The sequence below is a fragment of the Typopeltis vanoorti genome, chromosome 1 (assembly GCF_054136105.1).
Source record: "Typopeltis vanoorti isolate ZY-2024b chromosome 1, IOZ_Tvanoo_1.0, whole genome shotgun sequence".
Taxonomy (NCBI): Eukaryota; Metazoa; Arthropoda; class Arachnida; order Uropygi; family Thelyphonidae; genus Typopeltis; species Typopeltis vanoorti.
In genome coordinates, this window is record NC_143549.1 from 49,052,487 (window position 1) to 49,077,953 (window position 25,467).

General features: G+C 34.5%; 1 protein-coding gene across 1 annotated transcript in view; it reads right to left on the reverse strand.

Moving 5' to 3' along the window:
• Positions 1-5,899: 5,899 nt before the first annotated feature.
• Positions 5,900-25,467, reverse strand: part of LOC150109958 (uncharacterized) — a 33,593-nt gene continuing 14,025 nt past the window's right edge. Inside the window, exons 2-6 of the mRNA XM_090397414.1 lie at positions 21,855-24,223; positions 19,271-19,515; positions 16,110-18,037; positions 8,150-8,335; positions 5,900-6,941 (exon numbers count right to left, since the gene is read on the reverse strand). Coding sequence (XP_090253540.1) covers positions 6,867-6,941; positions 8,150-8,335; positions 16,110-18,037; positions 19,271-19,515; positions 21,855-24,175 — 4,755 coding nt within the window. The 5' untranslated portion in view covers positions 24,176-24,223 and the 3' untranslated portion in view covers positions 5,900-6,866. The remainder of the gene's footprint in view (positions 6,942-8,149; positions 8,336-16,109; positions 18,038-19,270; positions 19,516-21,854; positions 24,224-25,467) is intronic.

Below are 25,467 nucleotides of genomic sequence, written 5' to 3' on the forward strand. Positions count from 1 at the left end.
ACTAAGATGGACCATTTCTTGCTGGTTTCATTAGAGGAAGGAGATAGCGCTTCCGTTTTCTGACCAATAGGCCATGGCTTCGAGTACCAACGCTGTTATGGATGTTTGCGAATTGTCTTTAGGTTAGATGAATTTCATTTTCTGTTGTGAGACCACCACCACCCATACCTTGCTTATTGGATATGCTAAGTATCCGGAAAAAGTTCTATATTTGTCGTTCAGAGTAAGAATTTAGGATTATCTAACCTTTAGGGTTATCTAAGGTCATCTAACCATTAACGATGCTAATATTGATCTATTACATGTTTTCAAGCTTTTGGAGAGTTGGATTCACATTAAAAATTGCTCGATCTTTTTATTGTCTTCCATATTTGAGATGGATAATGCAAAAAGCAATAATAGTTAGTTATTAAAAAAAAAACATTTCAAAGTCCTGTTAAATTGAAAAACTGCAACACTTAAAATCATGTTCAATATCAGGCAGATTCGTTTGCGCAATCAAGATAAAAAGACAGACATCATTCATTTGGTTCAACATGTGTTACACACGCACTTATACACATAGTGACTTTTAGCAAATTAAGTCTCTCTGAAATCAATTGAGAAAATGAATTTAAAAATGAAAATGAATTAAATGTTCCTGGGATTACGTTACGAAAATAGTCCAATTTTGGAAATAATGCACTTATCTTGTTATTAAATTCCTTTTAAAATACCAAATGTAAGACGTTTATTTTAGTATTGTCTGATATTATCCAGCTGGAAATAAGTAATTAAAACTTATAAAATAATGATTTGAAGTACTTTTCGAATACTTTAAGAATACTTTAATACTCGATTGACAAAGAAGAAATTGAATATATCGACTAAACGAAAATAATAAAAAAAACTAATAAAATTTGATCTTTTTGTTCTTAGTTTGATTAACAAATGAATAATGTTATTGTAGCCTCTTATATTATTTTTAAAAAAAGGGTACTTTATTAATCAACATTATAAAATTTTATAAGTAACTTTAGATAGATAAAATATTAGTTAATATGTTATTTACACTTCCAAGCAGAATTTAGGAGAACAAAGCTATGATATAAAATATAAGCATTTATTCGTTGATGAATCATTCAACATTGGAATAAAGCAGTACACACGTATTGGATCAGTAGATGCAGTTATTGTACACATACATAAATCCATCCTAACGATGCAGTTATTGTACACGTACGTAAATCCCTCCTGCTATATACGAATTTCTTGTTAGTTAACAAAATTTTGCTACAATAAAGGACTATTTAAATACCTTCTTTCACTTTAAGCAATAAATTTTCTGTAGAACTAACTCGTTTTATCATAGGCGGGTAAATTTTGGAAACATTGCAAAATTTTGCAAGTCATCGGACTGTCATCATCAGAGGTACAAGACATACAGGGTGTTCGGGATAAATTTGACAGTTTCGTAAGGAAAAAGAAAATCTTCTTTGTATCTATTAAATTTAATGAATTGACAAAAAAACATTACAGGCAGAGTTAATTACAATACTATCAACAAGATTTACTCAAAATAACCACCATTAGCATCGATCACAGCTTCAATTCTGCTTCGGAACCTCGAACAAGCTGATGCTACAGTCTCCCTGGGAAGGGCCGCAAAAACTGTTTTAATTTTATCCATTAACTGGGCTTTTGTATTACTGGAAGTGCGATTGGTGTCTTTTTCAACTGTGCCCCATACAAAATAATCCATGGGGTTAAGGTCTGGGGAGTTTGGAGGCCAAACATTTGGACTGGTGAAGTCGTAGAAATTTTCAGACAACCATTTTTGACTTTTCCCAGAGGTGTGGCAAGGGGCCGAATCCTGCTGCCATACATACGGCCTACCATTGGCTACCCTTGTTATCCAGGGCTTGACTACAGTTAGCAACTCCACGAACAAAGCCCGAATTCCAATGCCAGGGTTCTTCAACACCTGTTCCTGCAGATTTGCGAGGAATTCTGCTGTACGAACGCAATCAGATCGTCTGCTAGGGATCTTTCTTCTTGCTACATCCTCGTAGTCACCATTGCAAGTCTCTAGTTCATGCCTGATTGTTTTTACTGTATTCAGGGAGCATTGGGCAGCAGTCGTAATATCCTTATTTTGATGGCGGGCACGAATCATCATGATACAAGTTATTCTCTTCCATGATTCAGGTGGGTTCCAGCTATCCATCCTTTCTGACATCTTGTATATGAATGAAGAAGGGTCCAAACTTTTAAATGAAGAGAAGTGTGTGTTAATACATGTAACTTACGGAAAAATATAATTAATTATAAATATGTCAAATTTATCCCGAACACCCTGTATATATATATATATATATGGTTTAGGTATATTAATATATATAATAACAAGATATATATATGGTTTAATATTATCAGATAATAGTGCAATATTAGCAAATAATAGCAAATACTACATGTAGTATGCAGAAACTTCGTTAACGAGGCATCCCTGCCACGAAATAAATAGAACTTATACACTAGTGTTAAAAAGCTAAGGACGAACTACATTTTTACTAAAAATTACAATTCATAAGAAATTGTAACTTTTGGAATTAATATACAGTGCTTCCAGAAAACTATGCTGAGAGACATGTAGGTATGGAAAATGTCCACCAAATTGCGAAGCAGCGCTCACAACGTAACCACGTTTAGCACCCAGTGATTCAGGAGTTCTTGAGGCAAACTGGCCCGCTCCACCTCCTTCAGAGCAAGGAAAAGGGCCTTGTTTGTTTTCTGGAAGGGAATTGCGAGCCGAAATGCGTCTCTGATTGTACCCCCCAAAGTGTTTTATGGAGGATTGAGATCTGGGGAGCGTGCTGCCACTCGATTTGATTAATATCCTCGGTCTCCAGAAGTATCTCCACTGCTTGTATGGCATTTTCATCCATGAAAATGAATTCTTCGCCTACAGCACCACAGAACAATCGAATATTACGTTGAAGAACCTCGTTGCAATATCGTTCACCAGTCATAGCCTCTTTGTTCCAGCATTTGTAGCTCGGTGTAACCACTAAGCACAATGCTGCCTCCCCACCCTATGGTAAGCAGTACCACTTTCATACCAGATCGAATGTAGTTTAGAATCGAAGGAAAGATCAAAACGACTCTCACCTGTAAAGAGTACATTAGCACATGAGTGTCTTGTCCAATTTTTATGGATACAACACCACTGAAAAGTGCTCTACTATGAGCTGTCAATAAAAGGACGCAGACCACACGCCTTCGGGCGTATAGGCCTACTTGTCGCAGACGTCTGGCCACAGTTTGTCAAGATATCCGCGTACTTCTGCTTGAAGTGGGGAGGGGTCGACTTACAAGCTGACCTACGATTACGTTTTGCTGTTATAACCAAAAACCTGTTTTCATACTCCGCGGTAGAGCGAGGGCGACCTCTTACCAAATGTCGGGAATACATTCCATTGGTTTGAAACGCTGCCCAGAGCCTGTATACAACGCTATGTAATGCGAGATTCCAAACTGTTTGTCAATATCAGTAATTCTGCGGCCTTCTTCAAGCATTCCAATAATTCTTCCCCGCGTGAAATCATCTAGATGATGTCTTTGAGACTTTGCAAGACATCCACGTTTGCAACTTTGTTCCTTTACGAAAAGAGCTTCCTTCAAACACAATTCAATTAGCTTAGTCTTTAAAATCCTGTTAAGTGCTACGACGTGATTCCTTTGTGCGCGATTCGAAAATATGAATGTGTACTCGCTTTCTACTCGAAATCGTCAGTTATACAAACCGCCTTGAGTTGATTCGTCTGAATTTGCGGTTGCAATCTTTAGAAATAATGTTCGTTACTTAAATTTTGAACATCAACGTAGAAACATAACGAAAGAAAACACATTATAGAAGGTCTGCCAAGGTTTAAGGATTGATTACTTCAGTAATTTTAAACAAACAAAACAAAATTGTTAACATGATTCAATGTTTGAAGTGTGAGTGTGGGTGGGTGGGGGGGGGATATTCGCATTTTTCAATCGGCGGTAGTGTAGTGTACTGTTACCTGACTAACGAATAACGTCATTTAGTTGTTGGGATAGATCTTACAAGCGTTCCTGGAAGTTTTGAAGTTGTTGTTTTTTTTTTGACAGTGATTGAATTGCCTTCTGTTGGATACCGAAAAAGCTTTCGAGCGAAAAGTGCGCTGACATCCACTCCATTCATTGTTTTTGCAACGGCAATGGAAGAGCAACGAGTGAAGAATATAGATGACGATGAATCAAATGTATATTCCGTGATCGACAAGTTTTGTCGATAATCCAGTTAACCGCAGATATCCATGGTAGAACGTTGTTTATACTTTGTAATTATCAAGTTCAGTATAATATTCTTGCAGTAGAACTACGTCCTTCATAATACCCCTATCTGAAGATTACATGTAAAGAATATTTACATCTGTACCATTTACAATAAGCATAATATCTTGAAGAAATAGACTATGAACTAAGAAGATCAGTGTATTATGTATGTAAATTGCAGCTATTCTTCTGGCTGGTTTTCTGCTTTAGGATGATAGTTCTGTGTTTCCTCCGTCTTCCTGGACTTTCAGTTCCGTGTGAGACCGGATAACTTGTTTTTAGATGAAAAAATCTTAAACTATTCTCTTAAACTATTTCACTAGAGTAAAAACTCAGATTCTTTTGTTTTTCATTAAATATTTAATTTCGATATTGTAATATCGTGACTTAAAATGATAATAATAAAAAAAAAACTTATTTTGCAGTAGACTATCTTCTTTGAACTATAATATAGGATAATGACTGTCATGGTTTAATCTTTGTATTTCAAAAGAACGGATGAAGGAGGACAATAGAACTATGAATATCTCGTATATTGCAATATAAGTAAACTTAGGCCAACACACCCAGCGCAAAAAAGTTTGAAATTTCTGACTATACGCACAGTTGATAATACTCTTTTTCTTAGCACTATTATTACTATTCTCATGGATAACTTGGTTTTTGTCCGCCTAATTTTTTTTATGACTCCCAATTCCACGGAATCTTTGTAAACCTATAGAACTAGTCAATGGCTCACTCAGGATTTAATCTTAAGGGGGGGGGGAGTGGTGCCGAGCACTACTTTGTTCGCCTTGTGTTCATACGACACAGAAGACATGACGCAACATAAATACATTTAAAACAATGAATTTTAATTAGAAAAATATTTTTGGAAATTTTTCCCCTTTTTTCTTTGGGGATGCCAGGGCCTCTTGGTGCGCCACTGTCCCTAGTATTGGGGAACAGTGCCCTAGCACTGGCCCTAGTAACTAGTACTTAATTTTATATCAACTCTGTATTTTTTATTGGTAACAACCACGCAACTCAAAAATGTGTGTGGAATTTTCAAAGATGAATGTGTGTACACACACACACACACACACACACACACACACACACACACACACACACACACACACACACACACACAATCTTTGACATATCAAAAAATGTGTGTGATTTACTGAAATAGAATACTTATTTGAACATAATCAGTTAAGGTTGATTCATCTTTTTTTCTCCATTAGTGTAAGCATTTTGGGGAGGGGGAAGGACCTTCACTTCACGACAAATAGTTGAGAAATCATGGGAATATAAAAATGATCTGTATTTACTGGCCCTAGTAACTAGTACTTAATTTTATATCAGCTCTGCATTTTTTTATTGGTATTTGTATGTATCTTCCTAGAATACCATCAACATCATTCGCAAATCGCGTATTTTTATCATCATCATGCACACGTCTCTTAAGGTGTACTTATATTTCTAACAATAAAATGCATGTTTGTATTACTGAAGTACAATGGATAGTTTGTATATTCCAGTGTGTGTATTATCAAATAATAAAACAAACTTAAAGATGGTTGTGGTTTTATTGCACATATGGTCAAAATCTACATGCATATGAAAATTTTGCAGGAACATGATATGAGACTTTCATTGACAACACTCATTTCTCATACATATGTATATAAATAAATAAATAACGGTAAAATAAATATACATTTATTATTTTTCATTTTTTATGAGTTATTAAATTTCTTAAATATATTTATTTATTAATGTGTTGATTTATTTTTTTATATACATATGTTTGATTCTTAAAAATATCTTGAATGTGTGTGCATAGAATTTAACACTTAGAAATAATACATATTTCCGTAATTAACTCTGTTTACAGAGTTTTTTTAATTAAAAAAAAATAGTGTATAAAGGTTGTTTTCCAATGATGACCAACAAAACAAACAAAAATAGTTTAAAAAAAAAAAAAAAACTCATAAATAAATGGAATAAGCACACACACAGAGACGTGACTTTTGGAGTGGGAAAAGAAACGTGTATGTATATATATATATAAAGCAAGTTTTACTTGCTTAATTACATTTTAATATACTTTACATCTGTGATTAATATCACATAACAAAAAAGAGAAAATTCTGTATAACTAAAATGTATATATCACCATGAAAAATATACAAAAATGTCCATTAGGAATAATCCGCAGTTGATGTAAGTTTCCATGGAGTCCATACCTTCAAGTGTTAAACTACTACAAACTTGTTTTTCTTTCTTTCACAAATATTTGACTGAAATATATTTATACATTAGAAAACTAGTTACAATTTTTATATCAAATTGTAGTATTATACATATTCATTTATAATTCTTGTGCACATATTTTATATATGTATATTTCTTTCCAAATTGGGTGATCAAACTTCTCTATTTGCTGTTTATTTATATGCTTTCGTTGAACAATTACACAAAAAATATGAGCACGTGATGTACGTCATCTTGTGGTGTCGAATATTTATTTCAGACTAGGAAAATGTTTCTGACTGTGAGTTCACCGATCTGCCTGGGCAAATTCTGGAATGTTCAGGCCAGAGAAGCGTCTGTTGAAAAAAATAGTATAATACATAAGAACCATTACTTGGTAAAAGGTTTCTAGTTGCATGAGTGTTTATGCCTATTATTGTAAACTTATTTTTAATAATAAAATGCATTTATAATCATCTCAATGACATATTAATATTAACCAATAAAGTTTAACGGTAACAATTTTGCTAAATTTTAGTCTTTATAAAACTGAATTTCATTAACTTATACAGAGCAGAGGATTACGAATGTTAAAAGAAATTAACGCCATCGAAGAACCAATCACACATCTCAGAATTTCGCGCCATTTCTCAAAGATACATATCCAATTAAAAATATTACATTAATATTTTGTTTAGTAAAAAGTTGTTCAATCATATGCAAAAACGATACTTTAATTCTAATTCTAATAAAATTGCATGAATAAATAAATATAAACTGAACAGCATTTCATAATTTAAAAAAGATTATATAATAAATTATAACTGATATATTTGTTTAACATGTAAAATATATAAGTATTACAATTTAAATTTTATTATTTTATTATTAAAAAATTTATTATTAAAATATTGCAATTTTTTCTAAACTGTTACAAGCTAGAAGTAGTTAATTTAAATTAATTTAAAGTAGTTAAATTTTACTCATTACATTTACACATATTTTTAAACAAAAACCCAACAAATATTTGTAGTGAAGTTAATATGGAATTTTTAAAATAAAATTTATTGTGCACTAAGCTGTAAACAGATCATAGCTTGACTTATACAGAAATACAACTTTATTATTAGCAATAATAGAATAAGATGTCAACAAACTGCTTCAGTAGTAGAATTATTTAGCTATGCTCCATTGGTTATATATACGACGAAATGATTAGGTTATTTTTAGCAAGGTTAAATTCATTTATCTTAGTTTAAGGGGGGGGGAAGAAATTGTGCTAAGAAACAAGCCTGTTCAGGAATCAATACTAATGCATATAATGTTAAGTAACAATCCCCTAATGAAAGGTGATGTTCAAAAAGTAAGATTAACGGATAAACAAGCATGATAACCTTATATGTAAAATATAAAATTTAAAAAAAATAACTTTGTACATAATCCATGTATTTTGATTGTAGTACTTCGGATATCATTAAATAGATTCTAGCATATAGCTAGCGAAATCACTACTGAATATTTGGAAACTAACTAACTGATAAATAAACTATTAAATGCAACCCACCTGACACTCGGGACTACAATACCAATGTTTTCTGCAGCCAGAACACAGAAATTTGGCATCCATTATTCCACATCCCATACACGGTGGACAGCTTGCTGTATTGTCAAGTTCTAACTGCATACTATGGCCGCCGTACGGAACAGGCCCACTAACAGGCATGAGTGGAGAATATCGTACCGAACGCATCTAAAATTGCAATCATATGTAATGCGTTAAAATGAAAATGATTTTTCTTCATATTTCAATTTTTAAATATAAATAACGTGTATATATACAGTATGAAATTTTATAATTATTGTGGCATGCACTATATATACGATGTAACTGCTCTAACGTTATTTAAAATTCAGCTCTAACCAACATCTATTTAGATAGCTTGCTTTGGGGGGTAGCCAAACAAGAAATTCTATTCCAGTCACTGACTAGAGAAACTTTGTGAGCCTTTGTTCGATCGGGTCTTCAGTTATTATATATATATATTCATTTTTAATATAAACTGACTAAAAACCCGAGTTTATATTATATTTGTAATTAATTTTTTAACTTGGAGATACTGTATATTAGGGTTACCAAGTAATGTCATAAGCTTGGTTATTTAACTCCTAATCTCAAGTGTGCAAACAATTAAGTTTGCGCCTAAAACATAGTTCAAGTCTAAAGATGGTACAACACCAGGGCAACTCATTGTAAATGTGGGTAAAGTTCTGATCACTGTTCTGATCACCTTTACAATGAGTTATCCTGGTGTTGTACCATCTTTAGACTTGAACTATGTTTCAGGCGCAAACTTAATTGTTTGCACACTTGGGATTAGGAGTTAAATAACCAAGCTTATAACATTACTTGGTAACCCTAATATACAGTATCTCCAAATTAAAAAATTAATCACATCTATATCTCCTCCAGAGAGGGGACCGGAGGATTGATTAATTCAATCCAGTACCCTTGGAGGGTAATGGATAGCAGTGCTGTAGCCAATGAAGCTCTAACTCAGGCTCGGCTACTGCTTTTACCCTCCTGCCATGATCAGAGCTTTAATAGCTCAATAATCTTATCCCCACACTGTCCTCTACAGATAACGGGGAATATGAAAAACATTCTTGCTTCGCCCCTTTAAGCCAGTCCTTATAAGGACTATAAGGATATATATATGAAAAAAGAAAATGAATCAATCGACCGTGAGATGCGGTGATTGATTCATTCAATCCAATACCCTTGGAAGATAATGGATGGCAATGCTGTAGCCAATGAAGTTTTAACTGAGGCTCGGCTATTGCTGTTACCCTCCTGCCATGATCAGAGCTTTAATAGCTCAATAACACCTTATCCCTACACTGTCCTCTACAAATAACGAGGAAGATGAAAAGCATTCTTGCTTCGCCCCTTTAAGCCAGTCCTTATAAGGACTATAAGGATAATATATATATATATGTATTATTTATTTATATATTATTATTTTATTACTATTATTTATATATATGTATAATATAATATAATATAATATAATACAATATAATATAATATATACACAATTAAATTATCTGATTAGATTAAATTTTATTTGTGTTCTGGACTTTAGAAACTTGTAGAGCGCTAATATCTTTTAAATTGTTCCAAGATGAAGAGTCTAAAGAAGTAGATAAACTCCCTTCAAGAGCGGTCTTCCTAGCAAAACGAATGTACCTACTCAAGAGGTTCTTAAACTTTTCCAGATGAAACTATCCAAAGATTTTTCTCCTTGCTCTCTCACTGTGTGAACCCAGGATACTTCAAATATGATAACAACATTTATAAACAAAACTCAGGTTTAGCTATGGGCAGTCCGCTCTCTCCGATTCTTGCTGATATATTTCTTTGGGAGTTTGAAGAAAAAGCTATTAATTCCTCGAGTCTTAAACCTAAAATATGGTATCGTTACATTGACGATGTATTCCTCATCTGTATTCAATGTATTCCTGTGAACTTGAATCCAACGACTGTCTTCCCTTTCTGGACTTACGAGATACGCTGAAAATATCAAAATCTCCATTTTTAGGAAACCCACTCACACAGACAGATAATTCATACTTCTTCCCATCACTACCCTCCACAAAAGTTTGGTATAATTTCAACCCTGGCACATCGAGCCAGATCGTTACTTACAGATGAAACAGAAATTGATTACGAACTGAATTTTCTCAAAAAGTCTTTTGTTAACAATGGATTCTCTCTTAAGAAGATTAATAAATTTCTCTCTGTCCGCCGCTGAACTGCTGCTGAAGATTCTTCTCTACCAAGAGCTTTTATTTCGTTACCATACATCAGCTCTCTCTCCCCAAAACTTGCTAAAATGCTCCAGAAATTCAACATTAGAACTTGCTTCACTACATTTCCTAAACTTCGTTCCATACTTAGACCTAAAATGAAACATCTCCCTACTCAGTGTCCAGGAGTCTACAAGATTCTGTGTGATTGTGGCAAACCATACTACAGCCAGACAGCCAAATCCATCCTTTTACGAATGGAAGAACACAAAAGAGACATTTCCTACAACAGAACCAGAGCCAGCGCTCACTGTAGCCACGTTCTCTTCTCTATCAATTCGGATGAGGGCCGCCAACACCTCGTAGACTGGCCACTAACTTCTAATATCCATGTGTGCTATGATGAACTTGAAAGAAAAATAACTGAATCTAGAGAAATATCGCTTGATTCATCTCATATTAACAATAGCCTTAGCTATAATATCTCTGACGCACACGTTGCCACTGCCCAATACTGGCGCACTCACGCCAGCACTCGCATGTAGTCAACGTCAGTTGGAACTCAAGCACGCCTTCCTCTCTTTTAAATGTAAATGTACTTGTGTGTTTTATACTAGATCTGTTAATGTATTTTATCATGTCTCTGTTATTTTTTTATTTAATTCTTTGCCTGTAATACCTGAAGAAGTTGATATATTCAACGAAACTATTTGTATCTTAACATTAAACTTATCATTCTCGGTATAGAGTCATTTAAATTCCTTTTTTATATACAGTTCTACCGAGTAAATAATGAATATTAATATAATATATATATATATATATATATATATATATATATGAAAAAGCTTTAATGACTGATACCGAGAGATAAAAAGATGACATGATATATATTTGAAAAGATACTACTAGTTTATAGTTTCGTTGAATTGATCAACATCTTCAGGTATCACAATCAAAGAAGTATATAAAGAATTACAGAGACTTAAAATTGTAATAACAGAACAAGTACAAAAAGACAGTAGCGTGTTTGAAAACAAGATGCAAGCTTGAGTTCCAAACAAACGTATACGTATAGTACTTAACAGAGGCAACGTGTGCGTCAGAAGATTGAAACTCGGGCTGTTGTTGATATGAGAGGAATCTAGAGAAATTTCCCTGGATTCGACAATTTTTCTCTCGAGGTCATCATAGCACACATCGATGTTAGACGTTTGAGTCCAGTTCGCAATGTGTTGTCGGCCTTCGTCTGAGTTAGCTGAAAAGAGAACGTGGCTAGAGAGAGCGCTGGCTCTAGTCCTGTTATAGGAGATATCTCTACGGTGTTCTTCCAAAAGTAGAAGGATGGATTTAGCAGTCTGGCCATAGTATAGCTTTCCAGAATCACATAAAATCTTGTACCTGGAAACTGAGTTGGAAGACGTTTCTGTTTAGGTTTGCTAAGTATTGAACGAAGTTTTGGAAGTGTAGTGAAGCAAGTTTTGAAGTTAAACGTCTTGAGAATCTTTGCCAGTTTTGGTGAAAGAGAGCTGATGTAAGGCAAATAGATGAAGGCTCTTGGGGAAGAGGGATCTTCAGAAGTAGTTGAGTGATTGGGGGGGGAAGAAATTTGTCAATTTTTGTAGGAGAGAAACCATTATTAATAAAAGTTTTTTTTAAGAAAAAGGAGTTCATTTTCAATTTCTGTTTCTTCTGTAAGCCATGATTTGGCTCGGTGAGCTAAGGTGGAATTAATACCAAATTTTTGTGGGGGATAGCGATGGGAGGAAGCATGAAGGTATCTATCAGTATGAGTAGGCTTTCTAAAAATTGAGATTTTAATACTCTCAGCACATCTGGTAAGTTTCAGGTCTAAAACGGGGAGGCAGTCATCTGATTCCAGTTCGAAGGTATAAGAAATTTTTTAATGGCACTTGTTTAGGTGCTCTAAAAATAAATTGAGGTTGTTGACATCATCTTCCCAGATGAGGAAAATATCATCAATATAGCGATACCAGTATTTTGGTTTAAGATGGAAGGAGTTAATAGCTTTTTCTTAAAAAAAACTTTTATTAATAATGGTTTCTCTCCTAAGAAAATTGACAAATTTCTTTCCCCCCAGTCACTCAACTACTTCTGAAAGTCCCTCTTCCCCAAGAGCCTTCATCTCTTTGCCTTACATTAGCTCTCTTTCACGAAAACTCTCAAAGATTCTCAAGAAGTTTAACTTGCTTCACTACCAAAACTTCGTTCAATACTCAGCAAACCTAAAGAGAAACATCTTCCAACTCAGCTTCCAGGAGTGTACAAGAATTTATGTGATTGTAGAAAGTCTTATTATGGCTTTGTAATTATATATATATATATATATATATATATATATATATATATATTATACAATATATAAAACATCTAGAGTTTCTTATTCAAAGTAAAAGCACCTTGTAGCAACTTGTATAGGCAAAGTTGATAAGGCAAAGTTGATATTACTAAAAACCTTGGTGGGTAATGGATGGCAATGCTGTAGCCAATGAAGTTCTAACTGAGGCTTGGCTATTGCTGTTACCCTCTTGCCATGATCAGAGCTTTAATAGCTCAATAACACCTTATCCCTACACTGTCCTCTACAGATAACGGGGAAGATGAAAAGCATTCTTGCTTCACCCCTTTAAGCCAGTCCTTATATATAAACCTTGGTATTTAAGGGTCTAGCTATTCATCGAGGAGACCTCAAAAAAAGGTTGAAACTGGTCTGGGTATTGACCCCCCCCCCCACCCGTAATGTATAACAGTGTACATCTCTTAGTGAGATGTGGTTTACATTATAGGAAATACTAATAAGAGTGATCAGAGCTTTACCCACCTTTACAACGAGTTGCTCTGGTGTTGCACTACCTTTAGACTTGAACTACGTTCAGGCGCAAACTTAACTGTTTTGCTTACTTGGGAGAAGGAGTAAAAAAACCAAGTTTATAAAATTACTTGGAAACCTTAATATAATATATATATATATATATATATATATATATATATTATAATATATATATTATATTGTGTTAACTACATAATAATCTAGCTTAATCAGAGAGAGAGAGAGAGAGAGAGAGAGAGATACTTGGCATATGCATACAAAACACACAGTGAACGAGAAAAAAAAAACAATCCTAATACATTTATTTTCTCAAAAAAAAGGCCGCATTTGTATATGACCTTTCGTATTCTAAATAAATGACGAAAAAACAGGCTATATGATAAAAAATGTGTCTGAAATTACCAGAAACTTTGGCTAACGGCATTGAATTTGAATATAGCATTGGAAAAGCAAACAACTTGGTTGCCATGACAGTAGTCTCATTTACCACCACTACGCAGTGTTAAAAAAGTTGCGCAAATATTGACAAATAAACATTATTACATGTTTCTGATAATAAGGGTCAACGTCCAGAGGCCTCTCAGAAATAACCTCAAATGCAAGATCACAAGAAGGCAGAAACTGAATTAGAATAATAATAAAAATATATATACCGATAAGTAGTAGTGAGTTGGGGCCATTCCCTAGAACTAAACCACACTTCTTGAACTGTAAACATTTATTCAAGTTCTCAAAAATTGATTCCTTAAACACAAATGTTACGACACGCTTAAATATAAATGCTTTACACATGAATCTTCGTAGTTGGCACGCACAATTTTAAATTTTTGTTCAGTGTGTAAACTACTACGAAACCGTTTCGGTTAGACTAATAGTAGCAGAGTTCGGGAGGTGAAAATTTATAGGTGAAATAGCAGACGATGAAATTAAAGAAATAATCAAACTAAAAAATGAACAACAGACACACCATAAATGGCCGAGATAGAAAATAGGAATTGATGAGAATACAAATAGAATAAAAAAGAATATTCAAAAAATTCAAATGCGAAAGTCCTTAATATTACTAGCTTAAAAGGGCGAAGCAAGAATGCTTTTCATATTCCCCGTTATCTGTAGAGGACAGTATAAGGATAAGGTGTTATTGAGCTATATAAAGCTCCGATCATGGCAGGAGGGTAACATCAATAGCAGAGCCTCAGCCAGAACTTCATTGGCTACAGCATTGCTATCCATTACCCTCTTTGGATACCCATTTTAGTCGATCTCAAATGAGAAACAGGTTTGCTTCTATTTTAGAATACGACTTATGTAAAATAAAATCCAATGTATTTAAGTGCAAATATTAGAAAATTGTAAATATAAGAGGACGATCTTAAAACAATAGAATTCCTAATATTTTGTTTAGAATTATTTATTAATAATGATTATAAAAAATCCGACAAACAGTTAATGAAAATGGTAAATTTATACCAATAAAAAATTGTTTGAAAGAAACCAAAATGGAGAAAAAAAAATCACACATGAAGATAAATGTATACAATTCTGTGATTTAAGTTAATTCCTAAAATACATTTATTAATTAATATTTATAAACGTTTATGAATAAATATAATTCAGAAATAAGCAAAGATGATTCTAAAGAATACGATAAGAATAAATAAAGTAATATAAACATAATTATATAAATAATATAATACAAACATTTGCATTCTTTAACATACTCATGTTAAAGAATGCAAGTGGAAGCACCAGAAAATATAATTGTTGTCTATGATGAATATTTTTTTTATGTTTTTTATGTGATCCAATGTAGATTGTTGTCTAATAGTTACCAATTAATTACAATGAAATGCGAATATACGTGAAGAAAAAAAAAATAGACAGAAATATTTCATAAATACTGGAAATAAATAACAACAACAAATTCGCAAGTCACTATGAATTAAAGTTAGATATCTTGCATAGGAAGATATTTCTGGAATATAATTGGTTAGATATCTTCAGATCAGCAAACAACACATCTCGCATTGTTTTCCAATCAGCTGTTTACCGTAGCGGTATTTCATTGTTTAGGTTTTATAATTATATTCATAGTAATAATGCAAGACTCGCTCTTTGATTTATTTTTCTTGTAATTTCCTGTAGTTTTATTTTTCTCTTTTTAACAAACACGACAAAATTATAAACTCGGTAAGGTATATAAGTCATGTTAGTATATTAGGGATGATAGCATTATTTAAAACACGTGCTCGTGATAAATTGACTTTATCCCTACACCACAAATGAGCACAGCCAATCAATAACAATACTAAGATTAAAATGTCTGAGCCATTTAATATTTACAGGCATAGAATAACAGAACGCTAACATCCCTTATCATCACCCATTCCCGTAAATTTAAATTTAATAAAATAAACAAAAATATGCAGTATTTCAATTTATTTTTCTTTAAGACATTATTTATGGTAGTTATTATTTCAATCGCTGTCAAAAAATTTACAAATCTTTATGATTTGTTTCGTATCGGTTTCCTACTAATTGGGCCGCTGAAAATGCATTATAAAAAATAACAAAATGAATAGTTAACTGGTGGATGACATGATTCACTACCACATATGACCTTATTAAATGAGTTGTCCTTGAATACGCCCTTATGTGTCGCAATAAACCCACGCACATACACTACACTGTTTTCGTAATTGCAGAAAAATATGATGTAGGATAACAGACGTCTCTGCCCCCCCCCGCCTAGGCAATCAAAGCGATTATTTTTATTTATTTATTACTTTTTTTTCAATCAATATATGAATTTAAGCTAATTAAAATATCCAAATATCTTTCATTACATTTAAGAACATAATCTTACCTCATCTCGCCTCTCTGTAGGAGGATACTGCATCCCTGTACGTGTCCCATGTAATCGTTGTTTTCCATCGTCGTGATAAGAGCGCATTCCTGAAGTCTCGCGCATCCCTACGGAATGTTTTGTAGCCACAGATGAGGGAAGAGTCGATGTACGAGATGCAGTATCACTGGACGTAGAGGGACAACTGACTGGAGATGAGTATGCGATCCTAGAGCCAGAGTCGCTGTTGCTGACGGCTTTTTGGGACATTGATCCATAATAGATGTCCGATGGGGGTTGAGCTGGTGGAGGGGGTGCAGGACACAGCACCGTGCTACCGCTTTGTAGGTTCCAATTCCTTGAGTTGGGTGGAGAGGTTATTTGGGGTACTATCTTTGACGATTGATGTGTGCGATTGATGGAATTCGATCCTACAGGATTGGCACCGATTGGAGGATGGTCTCTGAAGGTGTCGCATTTGCGATTATACGTTTCTTCCATTCGATCTAAGTTTGACCTTGACACAACGGTCCTCAATGGGATGAGATTAGAGTGATATGTAGTTTTGGGTGAGAGAGTAGTTGCTTGAACATTTTGTTCTTCTGGAGGAGCCCACGTAGATGGTAAGGAACTTTGCTTTTCCTTCGGAACTCTACATTCTCCAGCTGTTAGCACTTGATGTAAAATTTGGCCTTCGTTTGTGTTAGGATTGGCAGAGAGATCACTTCTGTTTGCGTTTCCTAAGCTACCCAGATTAACACCATAGTTCTCATTGGCCTTAGCCACCAGCGCTTCCACACTTGGCAATCTTTCACTAGAAGGAGGGATTTTTCCACCATCTCTGGCAACCATTGGTCTCACCAGGCATGTTTCTCTTTGCGGAGCTAGAAAACTAGGACGCTGGTTGGCGGAGGTGGCGCCCCCTGTTAAGTAAGGTTCCGATTTTTCGTAAGGATTTCCACTTTCTAGATGAGGCATAGTGTTTAAGAGGTTCGGTGGCACACCACCAATATTGGAGATATCTTCGCTCGGAAATGACGTCTTCGTCCGGGACAATTCAGGTTTTCCAACGGCATGAAGTCTGTAGATCTTCTTTAACACCTCTTCTTTGTACTTTTTAAAGCACAAGATAGCAATTCTTTCTTTTTCTTTCTGTTCTGCGATCAACTGTAAATATATTACTTCGTTTTTCAGTTTACGAATCTTTTCTTTAACCTGTGCCGGGTCGTTCATCCACGGTTCTTCTCCTTTAGGTATATTATCGCGAAACGAGGTATGGCTTTTGATATGCGGTTGGTGATATTGATCGCCGGGACTCTCCCGTATCACAGATGTGTGGATGGCTTGTTGCTGTTGATGCGAAGAATTTCTGCTATTGAGGGGCTTCTCTAGCTGATAAGGTAGCTGTTCTTCGTAATGAAAATATTCTTCTTGAGTCGGAGGGGTCAAAGGTAACACTTCACACACGACACCTTTCCTTTCTAGCTGTCCTTTATGAGGGATATCTTTTCCCTCATGTAGACTAACCACTTTGGTAATAATAGGGGTCGATGTGTCTTTGGCATCAGCACTTTGAAGAGGGGGTGGGGGTATAGCGTTGCCTGATGAATCAAGTAAGAGAGTGCGTAAAATGGATTCTTCTCTTTCTCTAGCTTGTCTTTCTGCAGGGGTTTCCATGTGATGGGGATATGGTACCGGAGATACAGGTTCGTAAAATGCAGAATTAAGGGAAACTTGACTAACTGGATCTTCGGAAAATTCATCCGGACTATTGGAACAAGTATATGGACTGGCACTTTTCACTGACCGATTATCATCATCATTTTTCTTCTGCTTCTCCATAGCAACCATCTCGTTCATAAAACGGGCTCTTAAAACCTTCTTAGGTAATACCGTTGGACTAACGGTCTGTACAGGAGTTGTCTTCGGAGATGATCCAAGGCTAATTTCTAAGAACGAGACGAAAAGAATATATACATTAATTTAGTAATTTAGTGACAAGAAACAATAATTCAACTGAAACTACTATACAACATACTTTATTAAACAAAGGCATATTTACGCAATAACGAAAGCTTCTAAAGTTCTATCGCAGCTTTAAAACGTTTTCCAAAAGATCATTATATAGAGCCACAGTTATTATGACTACCTAGTTGCTGTGTGTCTCCCTGACAGCACTTACCGGTTTCCACGGCAATGTTAATTGTGACTTCTTCCGGTACGCAACAATTAGAACACAAATAGACGTTGCTATAGAGAACATGTGATACTGCTTTTCTTTGTTGTTTAAACCAGAATATTTTTTCTTGACCCTATATTAAGGTAGAGAAAAATTTGCATCAAGTGTTTAACTATCACAGACCGAAACTTATATACTTCAGTAATCTTTCCCATAGGCTACTTAGCGCAATTGCTAGTAGACTGTTGTTTTATATTTACTCTATGAGTGTATCCAGTCATTCATTCTGCAAGTCGGATATGACGTCAAACACACATCTCTTGCGGATATTTTTAATCTACGTTTATATGCATGTAGATCGTAATCGCTGGAAGCCTGCAATTCTTTCGCCGTGTTTTAATTCTGTCTCTAAAAACTATATTTGTAACATTTCAAAATAATAAATTATTCGTTGTTCATATTAATAAAGGAATAACATTAAAGCTGTGATTTTTTTTAAGATCGGTCAATTCAGCTGTATTTTATCTGAAGAGAAATATTAAAGGATTTTTTTTTAAGTCTTTCAATAGAAATCGAGCAGAAGCTGATCGTCTAGATAAAGTGTTTTGTGAATGAGAGGTTGTACATCAAGAAGACAACTTGTGACAACAAACACGATATATATATATATATATATATATATATATATATATATATAAAACTTTTTTTAACTCCTCGTATCCACTCAAGACCTTTCACATACCTCACTTTGGGAAACACCGAGATGAAGGGATTCAACCCAATCTTACAAGAAATGTTGAATTACTGATTTCTGTATTATTTTATAAGAAAATGAGTATAATGACGAAATTTCTGTTATTTTAGGAGCGGAAGAATATTGCAGAAGTCAGGAAATCGTAATTTGGAACGAAAAAACTGAGTGAAACAAAGCAAAGGCAACGAACGCGAGTCATTCTCAGTGAGCGTGCATATACACACAGAAAGAAAAAAAAAACAAAATTACCTGTTCTGCTATTTGTAGCCTCCTGTACTACGTTGCCAAACACTTCCGCCCTAGCTGGGGTATTCGGTTTTTGATCCTTTTGAAATTCATTACTCCTTTGTAAGGCCATAGCATACCTACGCCTTGGTAATGATGAAGACACTTTTCTTTCTTCGAATGTCATGTTTCCTCTGTTTCTTGAAATGTCTACAATCTCCTCACTGGACGGAGTATGAGATTCCCTGTCACTGATATTGTTTTCGTTACTGTGGAAACAAACAAAGAAAGAATAATTAGTACGCGCACATAGCAAGTTACCGGGAGTTATAATCACCAACCTAGGAATTGATTAATAAAAATGTCTCTCAACTAATTCAATAGTCAACAGGTATGTTTCTTAAAATAAATTACAACAAACCAGATAATTATGGAAACAGATCTACTGGGCACCACTTTAGCGAAAAAACTGCGCGAAGTTTTATATTACACTTGACATCAAACAATGAGAACAAAAAAAAATTACTCTAAGAAAATAATAAAATAAGTAATTTGTATTAATTATTCTAATTTTGTTTTTATTTTCGCACATAATTTGTGGCTTCAGAATTAAACTCCGACTGTTAACAATGTAAACAATTTGAGAATATATCATTGTTAAGAATGTTAACAATGATAGTTTCGTCTTTAGTCGACTCAACATAAACTGCGTAGTAGATTCAATTGCTCTTATAACCATGAACGAGTCAAAGTTATCACAATAAACTTTCATTTAATCCTAATCTTGGAGAATTAGTACAACATTATAAAGCATTAATTTGCACAATAATTTTTTTTATTTGTATTTTTTTATTTTTTTTTTACATAATCTGGAATCTGCACTAGAGACAAATATCCGTGAACACGGCGGGATTCGAACCCGCAACCTGTTGTTTAGAAAGCAGATATGCAAATCACTCGGTCAACTAGGACATTTATTAAATCGACACTGAAATAACAAATGCTAGTAAAAAAAAAAAATCTAAATTTAACTAAAATTCGCCCAAACATCCGACGTTGTTAAATCAATCACGGATATAAACGATCCTGAATAATACGAAGCACACTTACTACAAATCAACACTCATAAGTATATTTCAAGACCCAGTGCGCATAGACATTGAACAAAAATATCAGCTTTTTTTTTTTTTTTTTTTTAAAGCTGATATTTTTTAAGTTTAAAACGCACCTCTCCATTCCTTTCAGTGTCAGATTATTATTTGATATTCTGATAATGATAATAATAATAAAGAGGCAATATAGGTGGAACATACAAGTCTCGTTAAAACATGGATCTTCCAGTAACGGCAAAGTAATTAGTTCTAAGACAAACAGTTTATTTCAGCTGATTCCTGAGGGAAGTGTTGCATCACCGATAACAGTGAAAATCATCACTTATTAGATGATCTATAGTTATGGTTTTGTTTACTACTGTTTGCTGAGCAGGTATCTAATAGTTCAGTTCACAGTCTCACTGTGATGTTTGTTTTGTGTTTCTGTGATAGATGAGTATCATCTCCAGTACAAGATGCCATTTCATCCACTTTATTGGAAGTTTAAAGTAGCCTGAATAAAGTCTCGTGATTGTTCTCTAGAACAACCACGAGACTGAGTTTACAGATTATTCAATCAACAGCGCACACACTGTATTATTTATTTCCAATATTTTAGTAGGTCTGTGAATAACTATGCCTGGTCATCGGAGGTATGAGTGGGGACTGTGATTGCTAAGGGTGACGCTGTAGTTTCAGATGACAGTTGATAGACGGGATTATTTTTGCTAGAAGTTGAACATTTTTTGTTGCTTACAGAGGTACTTCTATCAACATTTTGTTGAACAAAAAGTTTAGCAAAAAAAAAAAAAAAAAAGGTCTTTCTCAGCTCATCCCCGAAGTTCGTTTTACAAGGTGTAGATTCGTGTTGCACACAAATTTATCGGTGTGTTTTCAATACTTTGTTTTCGCCGGATAACAATTGCATGACTCGAATATTATCTGTGACGTGGACTGACTAAGGTCATTGAACTTATACTGTCATATGTTAAGATAACAAAACTGGCAAAATTTCAAAATTAAAATAATTTCTTGAAGCACCTACTATTTGGCCAAGTCGAAATGGCTGAATCTGCCATTTGTGGACCTGCTACATAGAATACCTCAAGATAATAGAAACTCATTGCAAACAATAAAACAAAATAAGCAAAATACTAAATAAATAAAATAATAAAACAGATAATACTGTTAAAATAAAAATAAAAATAACGCATTAAAATTACTTCTCTACCATGTTCGATATTTAATATTATTAATGAAATGATTATAAATTGAAAATGCCTGAAAACATTGCACAGAGAGGGCGCTAATATTTAAACACAAGACTGTCATACAAAATAATTCATAGACATGAAATAACGGAGTACTTCTCAGGTTTAATAAGCAGTAATCTACCATTCTGGTCGGCTAAGTATCTTACGATCGATAAAAGTATTACCAATTATTTAGGGCAAAAAATACTGAATAAATCTGAAGAACCGTCTCAAAATTTCAAGAAAAATTCATCAGTTTCTTACCTCTTTTGGATTTGTCTTGAGAAGCTAGCAGCATAAGATTCCTGTGGAACATCCACTGGCACTAAATCAGGTGGACTATCTATCTGAGACAACCGACTAGTCCTGGCTTCAGTAGGATTAGGCATTTCAGTCAACTCAGGTTTCATTGGAGATTGATCTTCATCAATGATTAGGGTGGAATCATCGTCGTCGTCATCTTCTTCTTCTTCTTCGATGTTGGGCACTTCCAAGATGGGATCATCTTCCTCTTTCAAATTCTTACACTCTATTTGAGTTTTATCCTTAAGTGTTTCACTGGATAAACTATCGTATGAATCCTCAGGAACCTCTGAGGATATCCTACTATCCTCAGCATAAGGCATTTGATTCTGAGCCATTCTTCTTGCTGCAGATCGGGTATAGAATTTCTTCACCACTCCATTTCTCAGATGTTTTCGCTTAATTCTTCCAGGAAGTTTTCTTAAAACTCTATAGTCTACACTGGATTCACTTTCGCCCACTCCTTCTTCCTCTTCTTTCTTTCTTTTCACTTCTGGGAGGTATTCTCCGTATTTTCTCTTTCGCTTCCTTCTCGTTCGTAAGGTGTTAGGATCATCGACAGCCTCGATAACATTAAAGGTAAATAATTGATTTAAGTCATTAAATTCTTTTACATCTAGTGAGTTATCTGCGCAAAAGTTCTTGACTACTTCTCTAATGTTTTGATCATTACTATCTAGTTGAACATCCATGGTGAAGCCATTAAAGTAGACTTTATCCACGACTTCTTTCAACAAGGAACTAACAGAATCTTTGATGTCTTCTTTGGTTTCTTTGCTATTACGTGATTTTCTTCTTAGTTTTTGGTATAACCTTGGAGTTAAAAGCTTTGGAAGCGTTCGATTGTTGCGTTTCTTAAATCGCTTACATATCACATTAACTATCATTCCTTCTTCGATATGAGTATAAACCGAAAGTGGAGATACTTTCTTTTGAATTACCTTTCTTTTTACCGAATCCTTCAAATTTTCATGCGAACCATCAATTTCTAATGGCCCAGAGACTGTGAAGTTTCCGCTAATAGAAGATTCCTCACGAGAATCCGTTATTTCTATGATAGATGGAGAATTAATTGACTGCAATTCACTTTTTGTGGACATCTCCGAAAATGACTGTTGTACAATTACTGGATGATCAGTTGTATTGGACTCTTCTACGTCTAAATCATAATCCGCTTTTCGATCCAACACTTTTCTGTCGGATTCATTATTTAAATTAACCTGGTCCTGGTGACAATCCAATTCTGTTGTGCCTATACTAACAGTGCTTATACTGTTTTCTTCTTCCTCCTCAGTGTCTGATTGAGATGACCTCTGGTGGTTTTTAGTATTTAGCTGCATGATATGTAGTCCAAAATTATTGCTGGAAAAACTGTCATTTTCAACTTCACACGGATTTTCATTCAGGCATTTTTCATTTTCTACAAAACTGAACCCATTTTCAAGAGGCTTGGAAATGGGATCGCTGTAATAGTCATCAAAATTTTCTGTTTTTATAGTTTCACATTTCTGCGATCCTGAACTATAATGGGATTCTGTTTGGCTATAGATATTAAAATGGTCATAGCTTGAACATAAAGGTCTTTGAAGATGACCTGTTTCGTTTTTCATATCTTTCTCCGGTAGCGAATAATACAGGGATTGCTTACAAGTCCCAGAGAAGCTGTTCGATTCTATACTGGGCCTTCTTAGGGGATCTCTCCCATTAACAAATCCCGTCAGCGTGGTCATATCCGTTGGAACTGTGTTACTGCAGTCCAGGGATTTATTCTCCACCTTTTTAGGGGGATGTTCAGTAGACAGATTTAGTTCATAATCTCGCGCATATTTAAGCCCCTCAGAGGAAGTTAAGGCACTGGTATGGAAATTTCCTTCCTTGGGTTTGGCGACCTCGCAGACCACTTCCTGTCTTTGCGTTCCTTCCGAGATGTATTTGAAACGCACAGGGTCAAGAAGCCTCGCTTGTTGTACGATATCGTTTGGCAGTCTGTTAACAACAACAGACACCTTTTTCACGTTTTCCGTCCTGTGTTCCGTGACGTCATTTCCGCTTTCCGGAAGTGTTGTTTTCGATGGTTGGAAGACTTTGGGATTTTGTTTTTGACACCGATTTCGGGGAAGGACCATATAAGTATCTGCCGTCAGCTCCGGTGGAAAAGTTAACTTGCCGTTGTAGAAAGTGTCTTCTCGTCGGTACAAAGTGTTTGGTTCTGGCAATAGAATAGGAGAAAGAATGCTCGGATAGGCGTCGCTTTCATGCACATAGAGAGTAGATTCTTTCATTCTTCTTTCCGACAGTGCTTCATCACTCACTGCAACGATCGCTGTCACCTGGAAACACAAGAAAAAGCTCGATAATCCGTGATCTCGATACTTCGGTGAAAAGAAACAACATAAAAATTAAGACAATAAAAATGTAAGAATTGTTTATTTACTTAAATAATTTTACATAACGATGAATTAACATACAATAAGCAAGACAATTTTAGGCCCTAGTTTAAACCTTTTTTTTTATATAGATAAGTATTATTATATTTAAGACAGACCTCCAGGAAGTCACATCATGTCGGTAATTTTATTTTATTTTTATAAATAAACAACAAGAACAACAATAATAAGATAATATAAGAAATTTGGACTGTCTACACGGCGTTAATATCTGTTAAAACAGAAGAACCCAAATTTTAAATTTAGAACTGCGATAATATGCGTATAATTATAGTTTTAATGTCTCATAAATACACTCCAACAATTGCAAATTCAAACTTTTTTTTTTACCTTCTACTGAGTCGAATCTTTTTTAAGACGATGTTACGCATTATTAATTTCTGTCTTTTTTTAAAAAACCATCATCTAAACTTACGAGTAGTTAAACAATACATTAATTCACCTACGATAATTTTGAATCAGGTCAAATGAGATGAAAACTGTTTATTACGCTTTTGGAAAACCGTTCCTGGTATTCCTCTAGAGTTCTATGTTTAACGTCTTGCTACTAAAATATGCTTTTAATATTCAAAATTTCGAATCCCATTACTTTGCAGTATTGAGTAGCTACGATGAAACTTTTAAAAAAGTTTATATTTCGGAACCATAAATTCCTGGTTCACTTTTAAAGCACTCAGAAAAGTATTAGGAAGTGAATTTTGGAAAATACTGGGAAGAAAGAGGGGGGGGGGGGGTAAAAACAATTTGCATTTTGCATTGTAAATACATTCAAAGCTAATTTATGATACTTAACTAAGTCATACCATACTTAATTAAGTACTAGACGAGTGGTTAACATATCCCTGTTCCTGCCAAAAGGCAGCAGGTTCGGATCCCGAGAAGAGCAAGGATGTTTGTGATTGTACTTCACTTTCTTACATTCATCATTATATATGCACAAGGGGGGGGGGGGAAGTTCTGATAAACACCTGGAACAAACATTGACCAATTGGTGCAACAAGGGAAAGAAAATTTTCTGAGAGGATTGCAAATGACGCAGTAGGGTTGTAAGAAGTGTCTAACACTTCGTGGGGAATATGTACAAGTTACCTGGTTCTACCTCAATTACTTCACGATAATTATCACAA